The sequence below is a fragment of the Aureobasidium pullulans genome (assembly GCF_000721785.1).
Source record: "Aureobasidium pullulans EXF-150 unplaced genomic scaffold scaffold_22, whole genome shotgun sequence".
NCBI classification, from domain to species: domain Eukaryota; kingdom Fungi; phylum Ascomycota; class Dothideomycetes; order Dothideales; family Saccotheciaceae; genus Aureobasidium; species Aureobasidium pullulans.
Window position 1 is genome coordinate 99,162 of NW_021941042.1, and position 16,201 is coordinate 115,362.

General features: G+C 50.3%; 7 protein-coding genes across 7 annotated transcripts; 2 read left to right on the forward strand and 5 right to left on the reverse strand.

Moving 5' to 3' along the window:
• Positions 1 to 5: 5 nt before the first annotated feature.
• Positions 6 to 637, reverse strand: M438DRAFT_303452 (uncharacterized protein; the record flags this gene model as incomplete). Its single annotated transcript, XM_029902162.1, has 2 exons — positions 6 to 224; positions 400 to 637. A coding segment is annotated over one exon (164 nt), but the record flags the coding sequence as incomplete, so codon positions are not given.
• Positions 157 to 481, reverse strand: M438DRAFT_280793 (uncharacterized protein; the record flags this gene model as incomplete). Its single annotated transcript, XM_029901190.1, has 2 exons — positions 157 to 224; positions 400 to 481. The coding sequence occupies 2 exons, from the start codon at positions 479 to 481 to the stop codon at positions 157 to 159; spliced, it is 150 nt and encodes a 49-aa protein (XP_029756997.1).
• A 934-nt stretch (positions 638 to 1,571) lies between the features above and the next one.
• M438DRAFT_408390 (uncharacterized protein) lies at positions 1,572 to 5,910 on the reverse strand (the record flags this gene model as incomplete). Its single annotated transcript, XM_029909950.1, has 4 exons — positions 1,572 to 3,930; positions 4,157 to 4,433; positions 4,502 to 5,582; positions 5,625 to 5,910. 4 exons carry the CDS (start codon positions 5,908 to 5,910, stop codon positions 1,597 to 1,599), a joined length of 3,978 nt encoding a protein of 1,325 aa, XP_029756998.1. The 3' UTR covers positions 1,572 to 1,596.
• Positions 5,911 to 6,252: 342 nt separating this feature from the next.
• M438DRAFT_368274 (short chain dehydrogenase/reductase) lies at positions 6,253 to 7,682 on the reverse strand. The gene is made up of 3 exons (XM_029908031.1): positions 7,365 to 7,682; positions 6,443 to 7,303; positions 6,253 to 6,385 (listed from the first exon to the last, which is right to left on the reverse strand). Exons 1-3 carry the CDS (start codon positions 7,456 to 7,458, stop codon positions 6,354 to 6,356), a joined length of 987 nt encoding a protein of 328 aa, XP_029756999.1. The 5' UTR covers positions 7,459 to 7,682; the 3' UTR covers positions 6,253 to 6,353.
• Positions 7,683 to 8,040: 358 nt separating this feature from the next.
• On the forward strand, positions 8,041 to 8,649 carry M438DRAFT_338492 (U6 snRNA-associated Sm-like protein LSm2; the record flags this gene model as incomplete). The annotated part of the gene is made up of 5 exons (XM_029904128.1): positions 8,041 to 8,054; positions 8,178 to 8,203; positions 8,266 to 8,387; positions 8,456 to 8,558; positions 8,612 to 8,649. 5 exons carry the CDS (start codon positions 8,041 to 8,043, stop codon positions 8,647 to 8,649), a joined length of 303 nt encoding a protein of 100 aa, XP_029757000.1.
• A 1,724-nt stretch (positions 8,650 to 10,373) lies between these two features.
• Positions 10,374 to 12,244, forward strand: M438DRAFT_368277 (UAA transporter). Its single transcript, XM_029908032.1, has 4 exons — positions 10,374 to 10,650; positions 10,788 to 10,804; positions 11,073 to 11,407; positions 11,469 to 12,244. The coding sequence occupies exons 1-4, from the start codon at positions 10,559 to 10,561 to the stop codon at positions 12,036 to 12,038; spliced, it is 1,014 nt and encodes a 337-aa protein (XP_029757001.1). The 5' UTR covers positions 10,374 to 10,558; the 3' UTR covers positions 12,039 to 12,244.
• A 749-nt stretch (positions 12,245 to 12,993) lies between these two features.
• Positions 12,994 to 15,587, reverse strand: M438DRAFT_368278 (succinate dehydrogenase). The gene is made up of 4 exons (XM_029908033.1): positions 15,515 to 15,587; positions 15,161 to 15,456; positions 14,939 to 15,103; positions 12,994 to 14,887 (listed from the first exon to the last, which is right to left on the reverse strand). Exons 1-4 carry the CDS (start codon positions 15,554 to 15,556, stop codon positions 13,444 to 13,446), a joined length of 1,947 nt encoding a protein of 648 aa, XP_029757002.1. The 5' UTR covers positions 15,557 to 15,587; the 3' UTR covers positions 12,994 to 13,443.
• Between the last annotated feature and the right edge of the window lie 614 nt (positions 15,588 to 16,201).

Here is a 16,201-nt window from a genome sequence, read left to right on the forward strand (position 1 = left end):
GGTGCGTGAAAGAGTGGTCTTTTTTGTGGTGATATAAATGTCCAAAGATAATTTATATAACAATGGATGGGCTGTGCAAATGTCCAAATCTGCAGTTTCATTTGCGTATGAGTAGTCGTTTTTTCTTCAAGCGGTGGTGGTTTGGTTTGTCGTGTTTTAGTTTGCTTCCTTATCGCCTTCTTCTTTCATATCGGGGCTTTCGCTAGGTTGAAAGATATTGTTGCCTTTGTTTCGTTCAAAAAAGTAAGCAAGTGTTTTATGGTATGAAAAATTGTAAGGATAAAAATCAAGAGGACAAGAAAAGTACGAAAGGAGATCAGAGCTTGGTGGGGCCCAAAAGATATTACTGTGAAATTTGGAGAATAAGATGGGAGATTAGAAAATCAAAAGGATACATACAAGAAGCACAATGCGCCCACTTGCCATCCTTAGTGACATCGGCATTGGCGTCGCATTTCGGACACTTGAGAACATCAGGCATCCTTGCTGGAATTTTGCGTCTTTTTTTGGTTGTTCGTGATGTTTTGCTGCTTGTCCCCTTTGCGACCTGCTCCTTCGAGAAATAAAGAATTGATTGGATATGGTACGAATAAGCAAAACAGATGTATCTCAAGAGCAAGGATTAGGAAGTGAGGTGTGTGGTGTTTGATATGTTTGTCGCAAAACGAACACGATCGGACACGCGGATCGAGAAAGCACATGAGGTCTTGGCATTGGAGGTGGGACTTCATGGCATGAATACTCGACCTATGTTCGCATCATCCAATCTCTTGACATGATGATGATCTTTTATCTTTATGATGATCTGCCACTTGGGAACATGTATCACGGGCATCAATATCATATTGCCGCTTTGAGGTGAAGTCGAGTAATGACTCTGGAAGTTATCAAGACTCGACCGACGGTATTGATGTGGTTTGTATCGACAATTTCCTAATCTCAAAACTTTAGGGATTATTTCTTTTCTCCATTCCGAGCTCTATTTCATATCTCATCACGCATACACTCCAAACACTGCACCCCCCAAGCCGTCACAAGCGAGTCGTCGGTCTCTCACTTCCACCCGACAGCACCGTCCAACTGACTATAAGTTCTCCACCCCCGACCACTCCTTCCCAACTCAACAGGAATACTGTACACTGAATTATGGTGTGAGCACGAGAGCTCGAAGAGATTCAATTGCTCTCGTCCCGCACGAGATATACGAGGACAGCAAAGGGCAAAGTAGGGAGGTGAGTAGGACTATCAGGTCAATGTAACATCGCCTATCCCTGTCTGTAGTTGTACTGCTGGCGTCAATTGATGTGGATGTGCCATTATTTCAGGAGTTGTCGAGGAGGTGCGAGGGGGTTTGGGATAGGGGTGGTGGTTTGCGGACCTGTGGTTTCGTTCTGTGTGTTAGATGCGTGGAGTTGTTTGGATAGAGGAGCGGTGAGAAATCCTCTACTTCCCACTATGGTCGCGTCTGTGGAAACGCTGGACAGACCGAGATTGATCATAGTGTGAGTGGAGGAAGTATCATTGATTTGATCGCAAACGAACATCCTAAAGTTTATAATAACAACAGTAGTACTTCCCACGCTTTGCATTCGCATTCTACAAGATCGCCGAAGCAGTTTGTACGAATCTGCGCATCCTGCTCATTTTGGGCTTCGGCTTGACCGGTTCTGCCGAGCCGCTACCTCTTCTCTTGCTCTTATCCGTATCGAACCAGCTCTTCTCCTCAACCGACGAGATATTGCTCATCCCACTACCTCTGCTATCGGTACGGGTGATTGGATCGCTGGAAGCACTCCTGTAGCTGGTTTCGCCACTGCTGTTTCTGCTGTGCCCTTTGTCGCGTGCGATGAATGAAGGTGACTTGGGGAGTTCAGGCAATGGTACCATGGGCATGCTCATTCGAAGTGGTCTGGGTTTGATGGCTTGGCTTTCCGGACGCATGACGCCGTTGCCCATCATTGCAGCCGCGACTTCTTTCGCCAATGGAGGGGCGGGAGATGGGAATCTGACTGTGCGATCGACGGGACTTTCGGGCTCTTCTTCTAACGGCGACAGGGCCCAGTCTTTTGTCAAATCTGTCTCGTCCAACGTGAACTCATCGAGCGCGAATGAGACTGAATCGAAACCCCAGGTGTCGTACCAATCGCAAATGTCGTCGGCTGCCATGTCTTCGCTCTTGCGTCGAGGGATTGGCGCATTGGCGAGACTATCTTGGAATGGATCGAGTGTTGCGATACTGCCTTTGCGAGGTACTACGGCTGGTGTGGGCAGTTTGATGGGGCCTTGGATGTAGATTGAACGTCTGTATGCAGTGGTTTCCGGTGTCTTCACCATGAGCACGGTACCTGAGCTCAAGTGAATCTCGCTGGCAATGGCCTCTGGAAGAGCTGGAGCTTCGGGAGATGATCTTGGAGATATAGTCGATGCGGACGATGGGACCCTGTGAGCGACGGCGCCGCTGTCTTCGGGTATTACTTCCAAGATGCCGGGTGAAGGTTGGCCGGATTTGGGACTGCCGTCAGAACCGGGTGAGGGAGGCAAAAGCATGCTGCCGGTGAGTGCTGCAAGAGCTTTTGTTGGTGTCAAAGGCGACGTTGGGCTCGTGGGGCTTGAAGGAGAAAGAGGAGGGGCCATCACACTCGTGTGCGTGATCATGGGAGGTGAAATCTGTGAGCTTGAGACTGAGGCTGCGTTGAGAATCCTACGACGCGGACCCATTGATCGACGCTGGTTGCTGCGAGTTGACCTCCTCAAGCCCAATGATCCTTGTTGGTAAAAGTTGGTCGGGGTCATGAGGATTGACGAAGGACGTTCAGTCGGTAAGTCCTTTACAAGAATGCTCAAAGCGAGCTGCTTACGCTTACTCGGGCTAGTAGTTGATGGCGATGAGTCGTTCTTCTCGTAGATGAACTCTTGAACAGGGAAGAAGCCGGAATCGAGCAGCATACTCATCGTTTCCCCCTTGCGTTTTCTACGCCAGGGCATCACACTCGTTGCGGCCTTCTTCAATACCGGCCGAGTGGGTGCCTGCTCCTCGATTGGAGACGCCAGAACACTTTCCAAATTGGACTTATGCTTCGCTATCATCATGCTTACTCTCCTATCGCTTGCAAGGTCCTTGTCAATGCCAGAGAATTGTAAGCCTCGTTTTGGTGAGCGTGAAAGACGGGGGGTCACTCCAGCACCACGAGAACTGCTGCCTCCAGCACGGCTCAATCGACCAAGACGGGTACTGAATGCTCGCAAGGGTAGTGATCTCGTGGACTTGATGGAGATGAAGCTGGGTTGCCGACGTATACTCGCAGGCGGTGCTGTCGACGAGCGTAAGGGAGGGAAGATGAAACGGTTGGCTTCAGGCTTGCTCAGATTATCAATTGCATTCTGCACTGATGCACCAACGTCAACACGACTGATGGCATCAGCTATAGAGGCAGAAGCGGGTGACAGTGGGGGTGACGAAAAGAAAGGAATTGAGGCTATCGTGGCCGGTGTCGAAGGTTCTGTCCTGACGATAAGGGAAGCAACGATGTCCGCCCCGCTTTCCTCGGCAATGATGGTCGAGAATCTGAACCCCGTGCTCCTTGATGTTCCAGGCGTAGGCAAGAACAACTCGCTCGGAGGCCTCATCCTAGTCTTTAACAGTGGAGGAGGTATTCGACGACTGCCAGTCATCGGACCAGGAGATGATGCCGTGCTTCTGATGCCAGATGTTGTATCTATGGTAAGATTCAAGCGAGCTGGCATAGGCGATGCTGTCCGACTTCGCTCAAAAGGCGAGCCAGGCATATTCTTGTGACTCGCCGCCGACCGGTTTGAGGCTCGACGTTCTAGTGCAGCAATGCCCTTTGATATTGGTGAGGAGGGATCGGACGGTGTGTTGGTCGGAAACTGTGCCTGAAGCTGTTCCAACAGGCTGCTATTCAAAGCAAGCTTTTTCGGTGTCAGCGACATGACTGTCATATCAGAAGGCATTGTTCATCGACAAACACAATCTCTAGTACGTTAAGGAGTTTGAAGATGCCATTGAAAGAGTAAGTGTGCAGAACCACCAGGGTCGAATGCTCACCGCCGGAAACGGGTGGTTGACAAAGAAATTAACAAGAAAAAAAGAACAAAGAAAACAGAGCAATTCCCCCAAAAAGATCCCTCTACGTACCTGCAATCTCGATGGTCGCAGTACGGGATCCAAAAATGTCCTTGCATCTTTATAGGCAAACATGGAAGGCGACGCCTGTGGAGAGTGCAACGAAAGGTATGCGTCTAGCAGACTTCCTCTCCAAGCTTCAGTGAGTCTCCTTACAATCTTCGTGTTACTATCCAGCCATAAAAATGCATGAACTACTTCGGAGACATGCACTTGCCCACTGAGAGTCTCGCTTTTGACCAGAAAGGTTGAGCTCTCAATGGGCAAGCACATTGCTCCAAAGATATTCCTGCATTGAGATTTGGCACTCAGGTAAAGATGCGAGGTGGTGGAGTGGTGAAGAAACTCGGTTCGAACAAGTCTGGTGGGGTACGGCGAGCACCAAAGTCCTTGCCCAAGGGACCTCGGGTCGGAGTACCAAAATCGTAGACTAACTCTCTAGGGCGAGTACCCTCTGAAAGAGTAGACTTGCTGAACGAGGGCGGAGTGGCCAAGGGTCTTGCGAAGACGACCCCGCTGCGTCCATAAATGGTGGTTGCTGGATAAGGGCTAGGAGTTGCGACTGGGGGTTTGATAGTGGCGGCGACAGAGGTGAGAATAGGATTGCCGTCAATGGCCGGGGTACGATCTTCAGGGGCCATGAATGCTGCCAGAATGCAAACAACCATGACGAGGCAGAGGGCTATGCAGGTGCAGAGCCAGGCAGTTGAGGGCTCTTCGAGCATGAGGTAGATCGAGCCCGAGCACAGTACTGAACCGAATATGAGGGTGAAGCGGGCCTCGTAGGCTGACGTGACCTCGCTGAGAAGACCATCTCTCATCTCTGTGGCGGCAAGCTGGACGCTGTATATTGCGTGCCAGAATGTAGAGTCTCCATTGCGGAACTGTCCATTGAGATTGACGAGGGGGTCGAGGATTCTGGTCGCGAGGATAGTGACTAGGGTAGCCACAGCGAGGCCTGTTGTGCCCGTGATCCAACAGACCATGACACCAAGCGTCGTCGCTGGGGTTGACACAGCCGCCCAGACAGATAAAGATATCTCTTTGACCAGGTTTTGTTGGAGTCGTAACGATGGGACCAGCAGGACATAGAAGGCAATGAAGCATGCCATTGCTGTGCGCGGACCGGCCAGGTTGCCGACAAGCACACCAATCGACAACAGGAGGAGGAAGAAGATACCCATATGTGTCTCCTGAACTGTCGTTGTTGCGACAGGGAGAGACGTGATGATTGGATTCAGTGAGTCGTAGGCAGCATACTCGGCAGGCTCCAGTAAGCACCATTCAACAGGCATTCTCGAAGCCCAGCACTTCCATCTTGTGTACCTTGTAAGGTAGTCGTGGTCTCTCCAGAGGTGCTCTTCATCGTTCAGGGGTCTCTTGATGGGGACAAGCCTGCCAAACCTCTTCTCAAGTACATGATCGCTGGTGTCTCTGACTGGTCTAGGTGGAAGGTTGTCAGGTCTGGGAGGGTACCTACCATGCTCGTCCTTTTCAGGGGCAGGCGGAAAGGCGGCGACAAGATCCTGCTTGTCGGTATGGTATTGAGAGAAAGAAGACATATCGCCGAGAGTTGTATTTCCTGAGGTTGCAAGGGTGAGGAAGGTAGGTGCAGGAAGTTCTCTGTACTCGATGGTCGCGTCTAAGAAGTCGCCCGACCAGTTTATTCTCTGATATGTTGCAACAAGTTCTTCTTGATCGTTGCGCGTGATGAGGGGATAGTGGTCAGAAAGACCTTGGGCCTTGAGTTCTTTGAACGTAGGCATGGTCGAGTTATGCTTTGTTGATTATGATGTGGGTGGGTAATGCACAAAGGAATAAACGAAGTTTTTGTGATGGCGCTCAAAGAAAGGAGATGAGATGGCTGAAGCAAAATTGGGAATCTTGCGCGTGAAGGAGATGAAACAGAGCGTGGGTGATGAATGAAGTAATCCTGAATGGAAGTATTGTCGACGGATTGTATGAATGGTATCGATGGTGTCTGGAACAATTGTCGCGTGGAAGTGGGCGAAAGTTGTTGCAAGCAAAGTGACAAAACAAAAGTCGGCAATCAATCGCCTTGGAAACGCATTGGAAAATTGGACAAAAAATAATTGTTGTTCTTTTTACGCTGCACAACACAGGCTGGTAAGATCGTTCATGTAGAAGCTACTGTCGTATTACTTTACTTCGATGTCATAGTCATATCGTCGTCGCTGAAGGTCTAATTCTAGTTGTATGCGGGCTGTACAAGGGTGTTTCCTGTGCAAACTGTCAGTAAACGCCAAGAGTCGTGGTTCGGGGATAATGTCAACGTACCGCCATCGGGATAAAGGATCTGCTCGTTGTAGAAGACACCTCCGCGACCAGCAAGGAAGAGGATAGTTGCTGCCATGTCGGTGTCGTGGCCGAATCTGCCAGCAGGGTTACTGGGCTTCATGTCGAGGTTGCTCTTGTTGTCATCACCAGAGCTGCCAGCAGTCATCTCGCTGGGGAAGACACCAGGAGCGATGACATTGACGCGGACCTTGGTATCCTTGAAGGTAGTTGCAAGCATGCGGCTGACATGTGTGGCAGCAGCCTTGGAAGCAGCGTAGGCAAATTGACCGTTGCTGGAACCCTTCATGGCACCACTGATGGAAGACACGTTGACAACGCTAGAGGTGTAGCCAGGAGTAACTTCACGGCCCTTGGCCAGGAGAGGCAGAAGTGCCATGGACATGTAGTAAGGAGCGGCAACATTGGTCTTGAAAGTGTCGGCGAATTGCTCAGGCTTGGTCTTCAGGAAGTGCTCCGAGATGGCCTTAGCATCCGACATGTCTGGTTGTCCGTTGGACGAGAACTTTGTGTCGTCGTCTCTGGCAATACCAGCATTGTTGACCAGCAGTTGGATGCCGTTGGACTCCTTTGACTCCAACTCTTTGGCAAGACGAATGACGTCCTCCTTGTTGCTGACATCGCCAGGAAGGGCGTGGATGCTTCCAGGACCGGTGCTGTAAAGCTCAACAGCCTTTTCAAGCTTCTCCTTTCTTCTGCCGGTAATGTAGACCTTTGCTCCGTTGGAAACGAGAGCCTGAGTAATCATCAAGCCAATGCCAGTGCCACCACCAGTAACGACAGCGGTAATGTGAGAGACATCGAACAGGTCGGTGTTCTTCAGCTGGGGGTTCTCTGCTTTGCCTATAGGAACATCATCAGACATGTCCAATGGGGTGTATTTGAGACAATCAGGAATGCATACCGCTCATGGTTGCTTTTGTTATAGTACTGTGAGTGGGATTGGGTCTGAAAGCGCTTCTAACAGTGTGAGCAGTTCTAGAGAAGAGACGAAGCATGTTGAGCAAGAAATAATCGAAGAGCTTTTGAAGGGGAGGATTGAGGCTTCCTCAAAAGGTCGTGTCTGAGCTACGCCATGTTGACGACATCATAACGACCTAAGGAAGCTGCACCGCGGAACTTCGGCCCATTCTTCATACAAGTCATCATCTGCCAAGCGTGAAAACAGAATGCTCGGTCATGGTATATTGAAGATGGCAAGATCAAATATACTATGCTATCGACTTTGTTGGTGAGAAAGAGGTTGCTTGCTCTTGACGGATGCGGTCAGAAGATGGCTGCCAAGCTGAAGCTTGACCTTTGAACAAGTTGATGGACTCGATTCGTGAATGCATCGCAACGACAGCCAGTCAATCAATCGTACTTGATGGTTGTTTCAATGGTGAGTGTTAGGTTGTAGCCCCTTCTATAGTCCAATGTCACAGTCGTTATTCTGGTCTTCAAGTGAAAGTATTGCTTGTCGCATGCTGAACAGCGATACACGTGACGTAATTGCCGACCAATCAGAGGTGGAATCGGCCGCAACTCATCCAAGCTGCGACGAGTAGACAAGACGGCGACAATCACATCAATCCGACGAGATGCTGTTTTTCAGGTAAGTCGTCCGGAGAGAGGCGCTTTGATTGCGCCGTGCAAACTCTGCAACAGTCGCAAATCGCTCCTGCGCGGCCATGCGACCAGATCAATCTTGTACACTTGTACTGACATGAGCGCACAGTTTCTTCAAGACACTCGTCAACACCGGTCAGTCTTCACAGCGAAAGAGAAGGATGCCTTGGAACATTCGGATCTGACTAGTACGGCAGAGGTGACGGTGGAGCTCAAGAACGACATTTCGATCCGTGGAACCCTCAAGAGCGTCGACCAGTACCTGAACATCAAGCTCGACGACATTACCGTCCTGGACGACCTCAAGTACCCTCACATGGTATGCCAAGAGTCTGCTATTTGCTGCAAGAGAGGACACAAGCGCTGACCAAGGCGCCCCTACAACAGAGCTCGGTCAAGAATGTCTTCATCAGAGGAAGCGTCGTAAGATACGTCCACCTGCCTGCAGCCTCGGTCGACACCCCCTTGTTGGAGGACGCAACCAGAAGAGGTAAGAAGACACTATTTGCCAAACACACAAAGCAGCTCCTGACACTCTCGCAGAAGCCGCTCAGGCATCCGCAAAGGCCAGACAAGGATAGGCCTATTCAGTATTCTTTCAAGGCCACCATGATACCCCATAACGTCACCAACAGAGCATGAGTTTATGCTTTGAACACGAATACCTGCTCTCAGATCAAGCCAATGCCATTCCAGACCGCCCATCAGCCTGGAGTGCCTTAGATGATCATTATCCATTTTCAATCAAGTTCTGGTTTCTTTTACCACGCCTTTCTTTCTGACATCGTGCCTGGTCTGGGATGTGTGTGAACCTCTCAGCCGTCTGTACAGTCTCCTCCAGGATGTGTTGATTTCTGGTTGGCAACGAGCTCGGCATGTGTCGACCATGCTCATCGCCATGCCGATCGACTAGCATCCTCGACACGTCCACGTCCACAAATCCAATCACTTCAGCTGCGTTGCTTCACAACTCCTGCACCTCTTCTCGACACGCACACTAGACTTTGCAACAACATCACTCTCGTATACAGCTCTTCGCTTCTTCAGCAGTTTCCTACACAGCCCCTCGCTTCTTCCTTCCCTTCTTCACCTCGCTCCTCAATCAAGACCCGCTCGCTCCATACGTACCCATCACTACGCACCCAACAAGATCTTCAATCATGTACAAGGCTCCCGAGGGCACCATCACTCCCTGCGGTCCCGTCACCGCCCTCGCCGAAGTCTCTGGCCTGCGCCAGCAGATCTTTGGTAAGATCTTTCCATGATCCGCCCGACTGATCCACGATCTCACATAACTAACATGTTCTTCACATATAGGCAACGCCGTCGTCCTCTTCCCCGACTGCGCTCATGTCGAGATCTGCATGGTGAGCGCCGAGTACCCTGAGAGCGGCTACTACGGAGCTCGCCTGGTCGACCCCAGTGTCCGCAATCTGCTCATCGGCAGACAGTGGGCTCGCACCGTTCCTGAGGCTCTGGCCCAGCTTCTCCAGGAGACCTGCGATGCCATTCGCGACTCCTATGTTCTCCAGAACTACCAGGCCCGCTATCCCGACTTGGCCAGCCAGTAAAAGCCCTCGTGCCTCTCGACAGCTCCGTCGCATGGCCACAAGAGGATAGGCCGAGGCAGCTCAACATGGGTCGCCGACGACGACCCGGGTCGCTTCTCGGGGTGTCGTGATGTTCATCAGACAATCACTCTATAGCCACAATCAAAAAACTAGACCCCCAAATATCTGTGCCCCTTGAACCCCGTGAAATCGTGCTCTTTATGACCTATACTCAAGCCCCGTTCCCTTCGATATATCGACACATTTGACAGCATCCCGAGTCGCAGATAGCCCTCCAAAATATCTATCAAAAGGCAAGATGTTTTTGGTTTTCACGCGATTGTCCAGAGAGAGCACGTAGCGTTACCCCCTCTCACTGGACAATCATCTAATAACCAAAAACATCTTGCCTTTTGATGTGTAAATCAGCGACCTATCTGCGCCTGGAGATGCTGAGCTGAAACATCAAATATCGATACTCCCTCTCCATCCCCGTCACCGTTAGGGGGCTTCGAACATGACTGTCAAAATGCAAGATGATTTTCGTTAGCGGATAAATGTCCAGTGAGAGTAAGTGGTACAGCTTGCTCTCACTGGACAATTACACCAATTCAAAATTCATCTTGCATTTTGACAGCTAGTAAAATGACCACTCTGCGTCTGAGAGATGTAGTACATTTTCCCACGATATTTGCAAATGACATTTTTCGCTTAAAGCGGGTGATGTTCAGGGACACCCGTCATCAAGGATGTCCAAAGAGAGGAGTATTGTGCATTGCGACGGACTACTCTCACGAGGCGTCGACTCCTCTGAAGCTCCTTCCATTCTCAACTCATCAGTATCACTTGGCATTTCACAAAACATCACAAGCGCCTATTCATCCCTCAATTTTCTCATCAGTACCCTAACACATATCATCACCACACAGAACATTCAGCAATGGCGGATATTGTTCTCGCATCGCTTAACACGGTGACGCTGATTTTCGGCGGCTGCTGTTCGAATGTCTTTGCTCTGGAGAAGATCATCAAGTGAGTAACAATCGTCTGGCGCACAAGATTTCACTGGTTCTGGGTTCCGTCGTTCATGGCCTGGGGTTTTGAGTGGCTATCATCCTGTGTCAATGATCTACGTTATCTTCCTACTTCCCGCTGACCACATACACTAGGACTGAACCTGACAGCGGTATGTAACAACTCTTCTCCTCCTAGTGTGCTAGATGATGTCACTCATATCGCTGTGGAAATCCACGATTCTTGCCTTGGCAGAGGTAGCCTTCATTGAGATCTTGACTGTCAACGCTTCTCTGCAGGCGACTGTACCTATCGTGAAAACATTGTGCATTTCTATGGCCCTGAAAGTACAGGAGAGGTCGCGCGAGATGGCTGGAAGTGACGGATTCCAGCACACGGGAAACTATACACTTCCCGATGCTTATACTTATCATCAATAGGTCTTTTGATCACGCTTGCTCAGTTCATCTTTACTGCACTCGCTGCATCATTCTCGCAAATCACACCGACACTCACTTTGAAGTCGCCATCGGTGCCCATGAGCAAATGGGCCTACATCGCACTCATGTTCTTTGGAGTCAATATGCTCAACAACTGGGCATTCGCCTTCAACATCTCCGTGCCAGTCCACATAATTCTGCGGAGCTTTGGCAGCGTGACGACCATGTTGGCAGGTGCATTGCAGGGCAAACGCTACACTTGGCTTCAAGTGACCAGTGTGATCATCCTTACAGTCGGTGTTCTCGTCAGCGCATTCGCAGATGCTGGCAGCAAGGTAACTTTCCTGTCACTCGACACATCAATGGTCGACACGACGCTGACAAAACAACCAACAGGGCAAATCCGTCGAAGCCTCCAGCGGCGATCTCGGCTCCGGTCTTCTCATCCTTTTGGCCGCTCAGATCCTCTCGGCCTACATGGGCGTCTACGTCCAAGACACATACGCCAAATACGGCTCCCACTGGCGCGAAAATCTCTTCTACAGCCACTTCCTATCGCTCCCCCTGTTCTTTCCTCTGGCTGGCACTCTCCGTCGTCAATACGCTAACCTCGCATCAACGCCCGTCCTCGACTTTCCACCTAGCCTTCCCGTCCTCAAAAGCCTCGAGATGCCTTCTGGTATCGCATACCTTCTTCTCAACTCCATGACGCAATTGTTGTGTATAACAGGCGTCAATCTTCTATCCGCTCAAGCTTCTGCCGTTACAGTCACCATCGTACTCAATGTCAGAAAACTTGTCAGTTTTGTGGCATCGACTATCATGTTCGGTCACAGTTTGAGCGGTATGATGTGTGTGGGTGCTGGATTGGTATTCGGAGCCGGCGCGCTTTATGGCTGGGAAACCAGTTATAGGATTCCTTCTGCTGCCAAGGCGAAGAAGGTCAAGGAGGGCAAGAAGCAGTAGAATCTTTATGCCCGCTAGATTGTGAGGGCGACAGTTGCTCTCATTCTACTGGAGTCCGATTTCGTGGGTTTTGGGGGGAAGATATAGACGGGGTATCGTTCACGAATTGCTCGAACGAATCAAGCACTTGAATCATAATGAGCATGTCTCTCCAACGACTTGCGAGAAACGAATACCTTCTTTCCATTGCGACTAGATGTTTCCTCTCCTTTTTGAAATAGTATAAGAGTGTACCTCGATCTATCATGTCTGCTTTTCTCCGCTTCAATATTTTCTTTTCTTCCAAACCGCTATCTTTTATTTTCTTTTTCCTTTTCACTTTTTTACTTTTTTCTTTTTCTTTTTCTCACATGCCAAGCTCAGTCAGGGTCATCCCCTAAACCATGACGAAAACAACATTAACGACATTATAGCGACGACCACTTGTTTTCACACACTAGTTATAAGTCGATATAAATGGTTGTAATATCAGATAACCGCTATACAGATCTTGAAACCATATGATAAGTTCTAGTCCCGCAATAATCGAAAATCAATTCCTACTCTCACTTTTCTAGAAAACGGACACACGACCATTACATTTGAACCAATCTGTAGGACTGAAGAGAGGACTTGAGAAAAAGGATAATCGTTTAGCTCTAGGTATATTCTAAAAGCTATCCTTCATGATATTCATACATAAAATCTCGATAACTATTCTACTACTACTCTTATGCAGACTTGTGGCAGTATATGCAGACTTGTGCAGATTTATACACACAGAATAAGATATATATACTTTTGTATAACTTTTTATACACCACAACAAAACTTATTACACGGACACGACACGAAAAACAACCAAGTAATGTCTAATAAAAGAAAAGGGTAAGATTATAACTATAGAATACGCAGCATTTGAGTTGCAGCACTGGGGAGAAAGTAGGCAGTTAACTGTCCAGGTAGCAAGGTTGCAATCATAACAAGACCGTGGGCTTATAGAACCTCATTGCAAAGAGTGATATTGTAGGACAGCAGCGAAGAAAAATAGACGGCCAATTGACCTTACATTCACCCAGTCATGGCGTGGAGAAAGATGAAAAGTCACGGTTCGCTACAACCAAAGACTACCACAGAGAATGACGATTTGAAAATGGAGAGAGATTGGAAAAAAAAAGTTGAAATGTTCAAAAAGGCTTTACATACACAAGAAAGAAGAAGCAATAACCCATCGCTCCGTTAACGTCAATTCTCCTCAAAGACTCCTTGTCTCAATCATGGTGGATCCCTTGTTATGGAAGATGAGGAAGGGGCGGGGGTTTGGTATAGAAGGAGCTAAAACTCCTCCAGGGATCGGAAGTGACTTTTTAGCATCTCCTCCATCTATTGGTATCAATGAACTCAAGCACACACGGCAACAAATTGCTTAGTACTTTCTGGCGAAAGGAGGAACGGCCTTGCACTCAGCCTCGTCAAGGGTGGTGCCGGTAACCTTGCGGTAGCCGAGCTCAACCTTGCCGTGGGGGTTCTTCTGCCATGTCAGGGAGTGCTTCATCCAGTTCTCGTCGTCACGGTCGGGGAAGTCCTCGCGGGCGTGAGCACCACGGGACTCCTTTCTGTTGGCGGCAGCCTCGGCGGTCTGGACGGCGCAAGTGAGGAGGTTACGAAGCTCAAGAGTCTCAACAAGGTCAGAGTTCCAGATCATGCTGCGGTCCTTAGTGCCGACCTGGGAGAATTGCTGGTCAACATCGCGGATCTTCTTGACACCCTCGTCGAGCGACTCCTGGGTACGGAAAACGGAAACGTCGGTCTGCATGACCTTCTGCATGGCGAGGCGGACCTCGTGGGTGCTCTTGGGACCCTCGGCAGTGCGGACCTGGTCGATGACGTTGATGGCCTCGGCACCAGCATCGGCGGGGATCTCCTGGAGCTTCTGTCCGGGGGTGAAGTTGTCACGGATGGTGTGAGAAACAGCGCGACCGAAGACGACCAAGTCGAGGAGGGAGTTGGCACCAAGACGGTTAGCACCGTGGACGGAGACACAGGCGGCCTCACCGCAGGCGAAGAGACCGGGGACGACCTGGTCGTTACCCTCAGCATCCTGAGTGATGACTTCACCAGTGTACTTGGTAGGGATACCACCCATGTTGTAGTGGACGGTAGGAAGAACGGGAATGGGCTGCTTGCGGACATCGACACCAGCGAAAATGGAGGCGGTCTCAGAGATACCGGGAAGACGCTCGTGAAGAACCTCAGCGGGCAAGTGAGAAAGCTGGAGGTAGATGTGGTCCTTGTCGGGACCAACACCACGACCCTCGCGGATCTCCATGGTCATGGAACGCGAGACAACGTCACGAGAAGCAAGATCCTTGGCGGTAGGGGCGTAACGCTCCATGAATCGCTCACCCTCGGAGTTGAGGAGGTAACCACCCTCACCACGAGAGCCCTCAGTGATCAAACATCCAGCGCCGTAGATACCAGTAGGGTGGAACTGAACGAACTCCAGATCCTGGTTAGGAAGACCAGCACGGGCGACCATGGCCATACCGTCACCGGTACAGGTGTGGGCAGAGGTACACGAGAAGTAAGCACGTCCGTAACCACCAGTGGCCAAGACGGTGTTCTGAGCGCGGAAACGATGGATGGTACCATCCTCCTGGTTGTAGGCAATGACACCCTTGCACTCGCCGTTCTCCATGATCAGATCGGTGGCGAAGTACTCGATGAAGTAGTTGGTGTTGTGGCGGAGAGACTGTCCGTAAAGAGTGTGAAGAAGAGCGTGGCCGGTTCTGTCAGCGGCGGCGCAGCATCTGTAGGCCTGACCACCCTTGCCGAACTCCTTGGACTGACCACCGAATGCTCTCTGGTAGCTAGTAAATGTTAGTACTTTGTCTCGCCTGCTTGATCAGGATTAAACTGACATCTTGCCGTCGTCGGTACGGGAGAAGGGGCAACCGTAGTTCTCGAGCTCAATGACCGAGGCGGGGGCCTCTCTGGTCATGTAGTGGATGGCGTCCTGGTCACCCAGCCAGTCAGAACCCTTGACTGTGTCGTACATGTGCCATCTCCAATCATCCTCGTGCATGCTGTTAACCGTGTGTCAGTCCCAACTCTTGTTATAGCCAAGTCATGTCGTCACTCACTTTCCGAGAGCGGCGTTGATACCACCCTGGGCGGCGACGGTGTGCGATCTGGTGGGGAACAGCTTCGAGATACAGGCGGTGTTGAAGCCAGCCTCAGCCAGACCGAAGGCGGCTCTCAGACCAGCGCCACCGGCACCGACGACGAGGGCATCGTATTCGTGGTCAATGACGGGGTACTTGTTGCTGAGGAAAGGCGAAGCCTCCTTTGCGCGAAGGGGCTGGTTTGTGATGATACGGGCAGCGGGTGCGCTGCGAGAGAAGGCGCGAGCCTGCTGTCTTCTAAGGCCTTGCGAGAACTGCCAATCTTGTCGTCAGCTACCAATTTTCCCAAGTCCATTTTCGAGGGAAACACACCCTTGAAGAAGCGGCGAACTGTCGCAAACCGAACGAGCTCATGATTGCGAATGTGGATTAGGAAAGGCCGATACTAAGACGGCAACAAGACAAGCAAGGAGAAGAGGGGAGAGTGGTGTTGCAGAGACGCGATGGCAAAGGATATCGAAAGGGCTCGGCCAACGACGGGGCAAACGTCGTGGAGGAGCATCCAAGATCCCTCCGAGCTGTCGAGTCTTCTGGAGATCTGGCCAATCATCGTCGAGCATAAGTCATAAACCTCGGCTATCCGCGCCAGGAACCACCCGGCATCTGTCAAGACTTGCCGATTTACTTGCCATGAGACTCGTTAATTCTATCATATATTCACTTGACGTACCAACTCATTCGATTATGTTCGAGCCTACTCAGAGAAGAAAGGGCGTCTGTTCGTGGGTGCGAATCGTCACAAGAGGCAAGAGCGAGACTCGGAAGCTGCGGCATAAAACACTTCCACTCGTGCGCAAAGCATTCAAGACAACAATCCACCACGATAAAATTGACCAAGCATAACCCTGTTCAATCCCAAAGTCAAAATGCCGCAAGAAGTAGGGGTCATCGATGCCGCATAAATTGACATTTATTGCAGCCTTGGCTAGATCTAGGTGAGTATGGTAGGCTCATTGATATCTTTTGCTTGGACTGCGTATTTCTCTTGTCGCCTTCCAC

Bases quoted from the DNA above. Each gene is read 5' to 3' on its own strand.
- M438DRAFT_368274 (XM_029908031.1), bottom strand. From the start codon at position 7,458: ATGCTTCGTCTCTTCTCTAGAACTGCTCACACTGTTAGAAGCGCTTTC. The intron at 7,304-7,364 runs GTATGCATTCCT...ATGTTCCTATAG, and splicing joins AACAAAAGCAACCATGAGCG to GCAAAGCAGAGAACCCCCAG. The intron at 6,386-6,442 runs GTACGTTGACAT...CAGTTTGCACAG, and splicing joins GATCCTTTATCCCGATGGCG to GAAACACCCTTGTACAGCCC.
- M438DRAFT_368277 (XM_029908032.1), top strand. From the start codon at position 10,559: ATGGCGGATATTGTTCTCGCATCGCTTAACACGGTGACGCTGATTTTC. The intron at 11,408-11,468 runs GTAACTTTCCTG...AACAACCAACAG, and splicing joins TCGCAGATGCTGGCAGCAAG to GGCAAATCCGTCGAAGCCTC.
- M438DRAFT_368278 (XM_029908033.1), bottom strand. From the start codon at position 15,556: ATGAGCTCGTTCGGTTTGCGACAGTTCGCCGCTTCTTCAAGG. The intron at 15,457-15,514 runs GTGTGTTTCCCT...CAAGATTGGCAG, and splicing joins AGTTCGCCGCTTCTTCAAGG to TTCTCGCAAGGCCTTAGAAG. The intron at 15,104-15,160 runs GTGAGTGACGAC...CACGGTTAACAG, and splicing joins ATCAACGCCGCTCTCGGAAA to CATGCACGAGGATGATTGGA.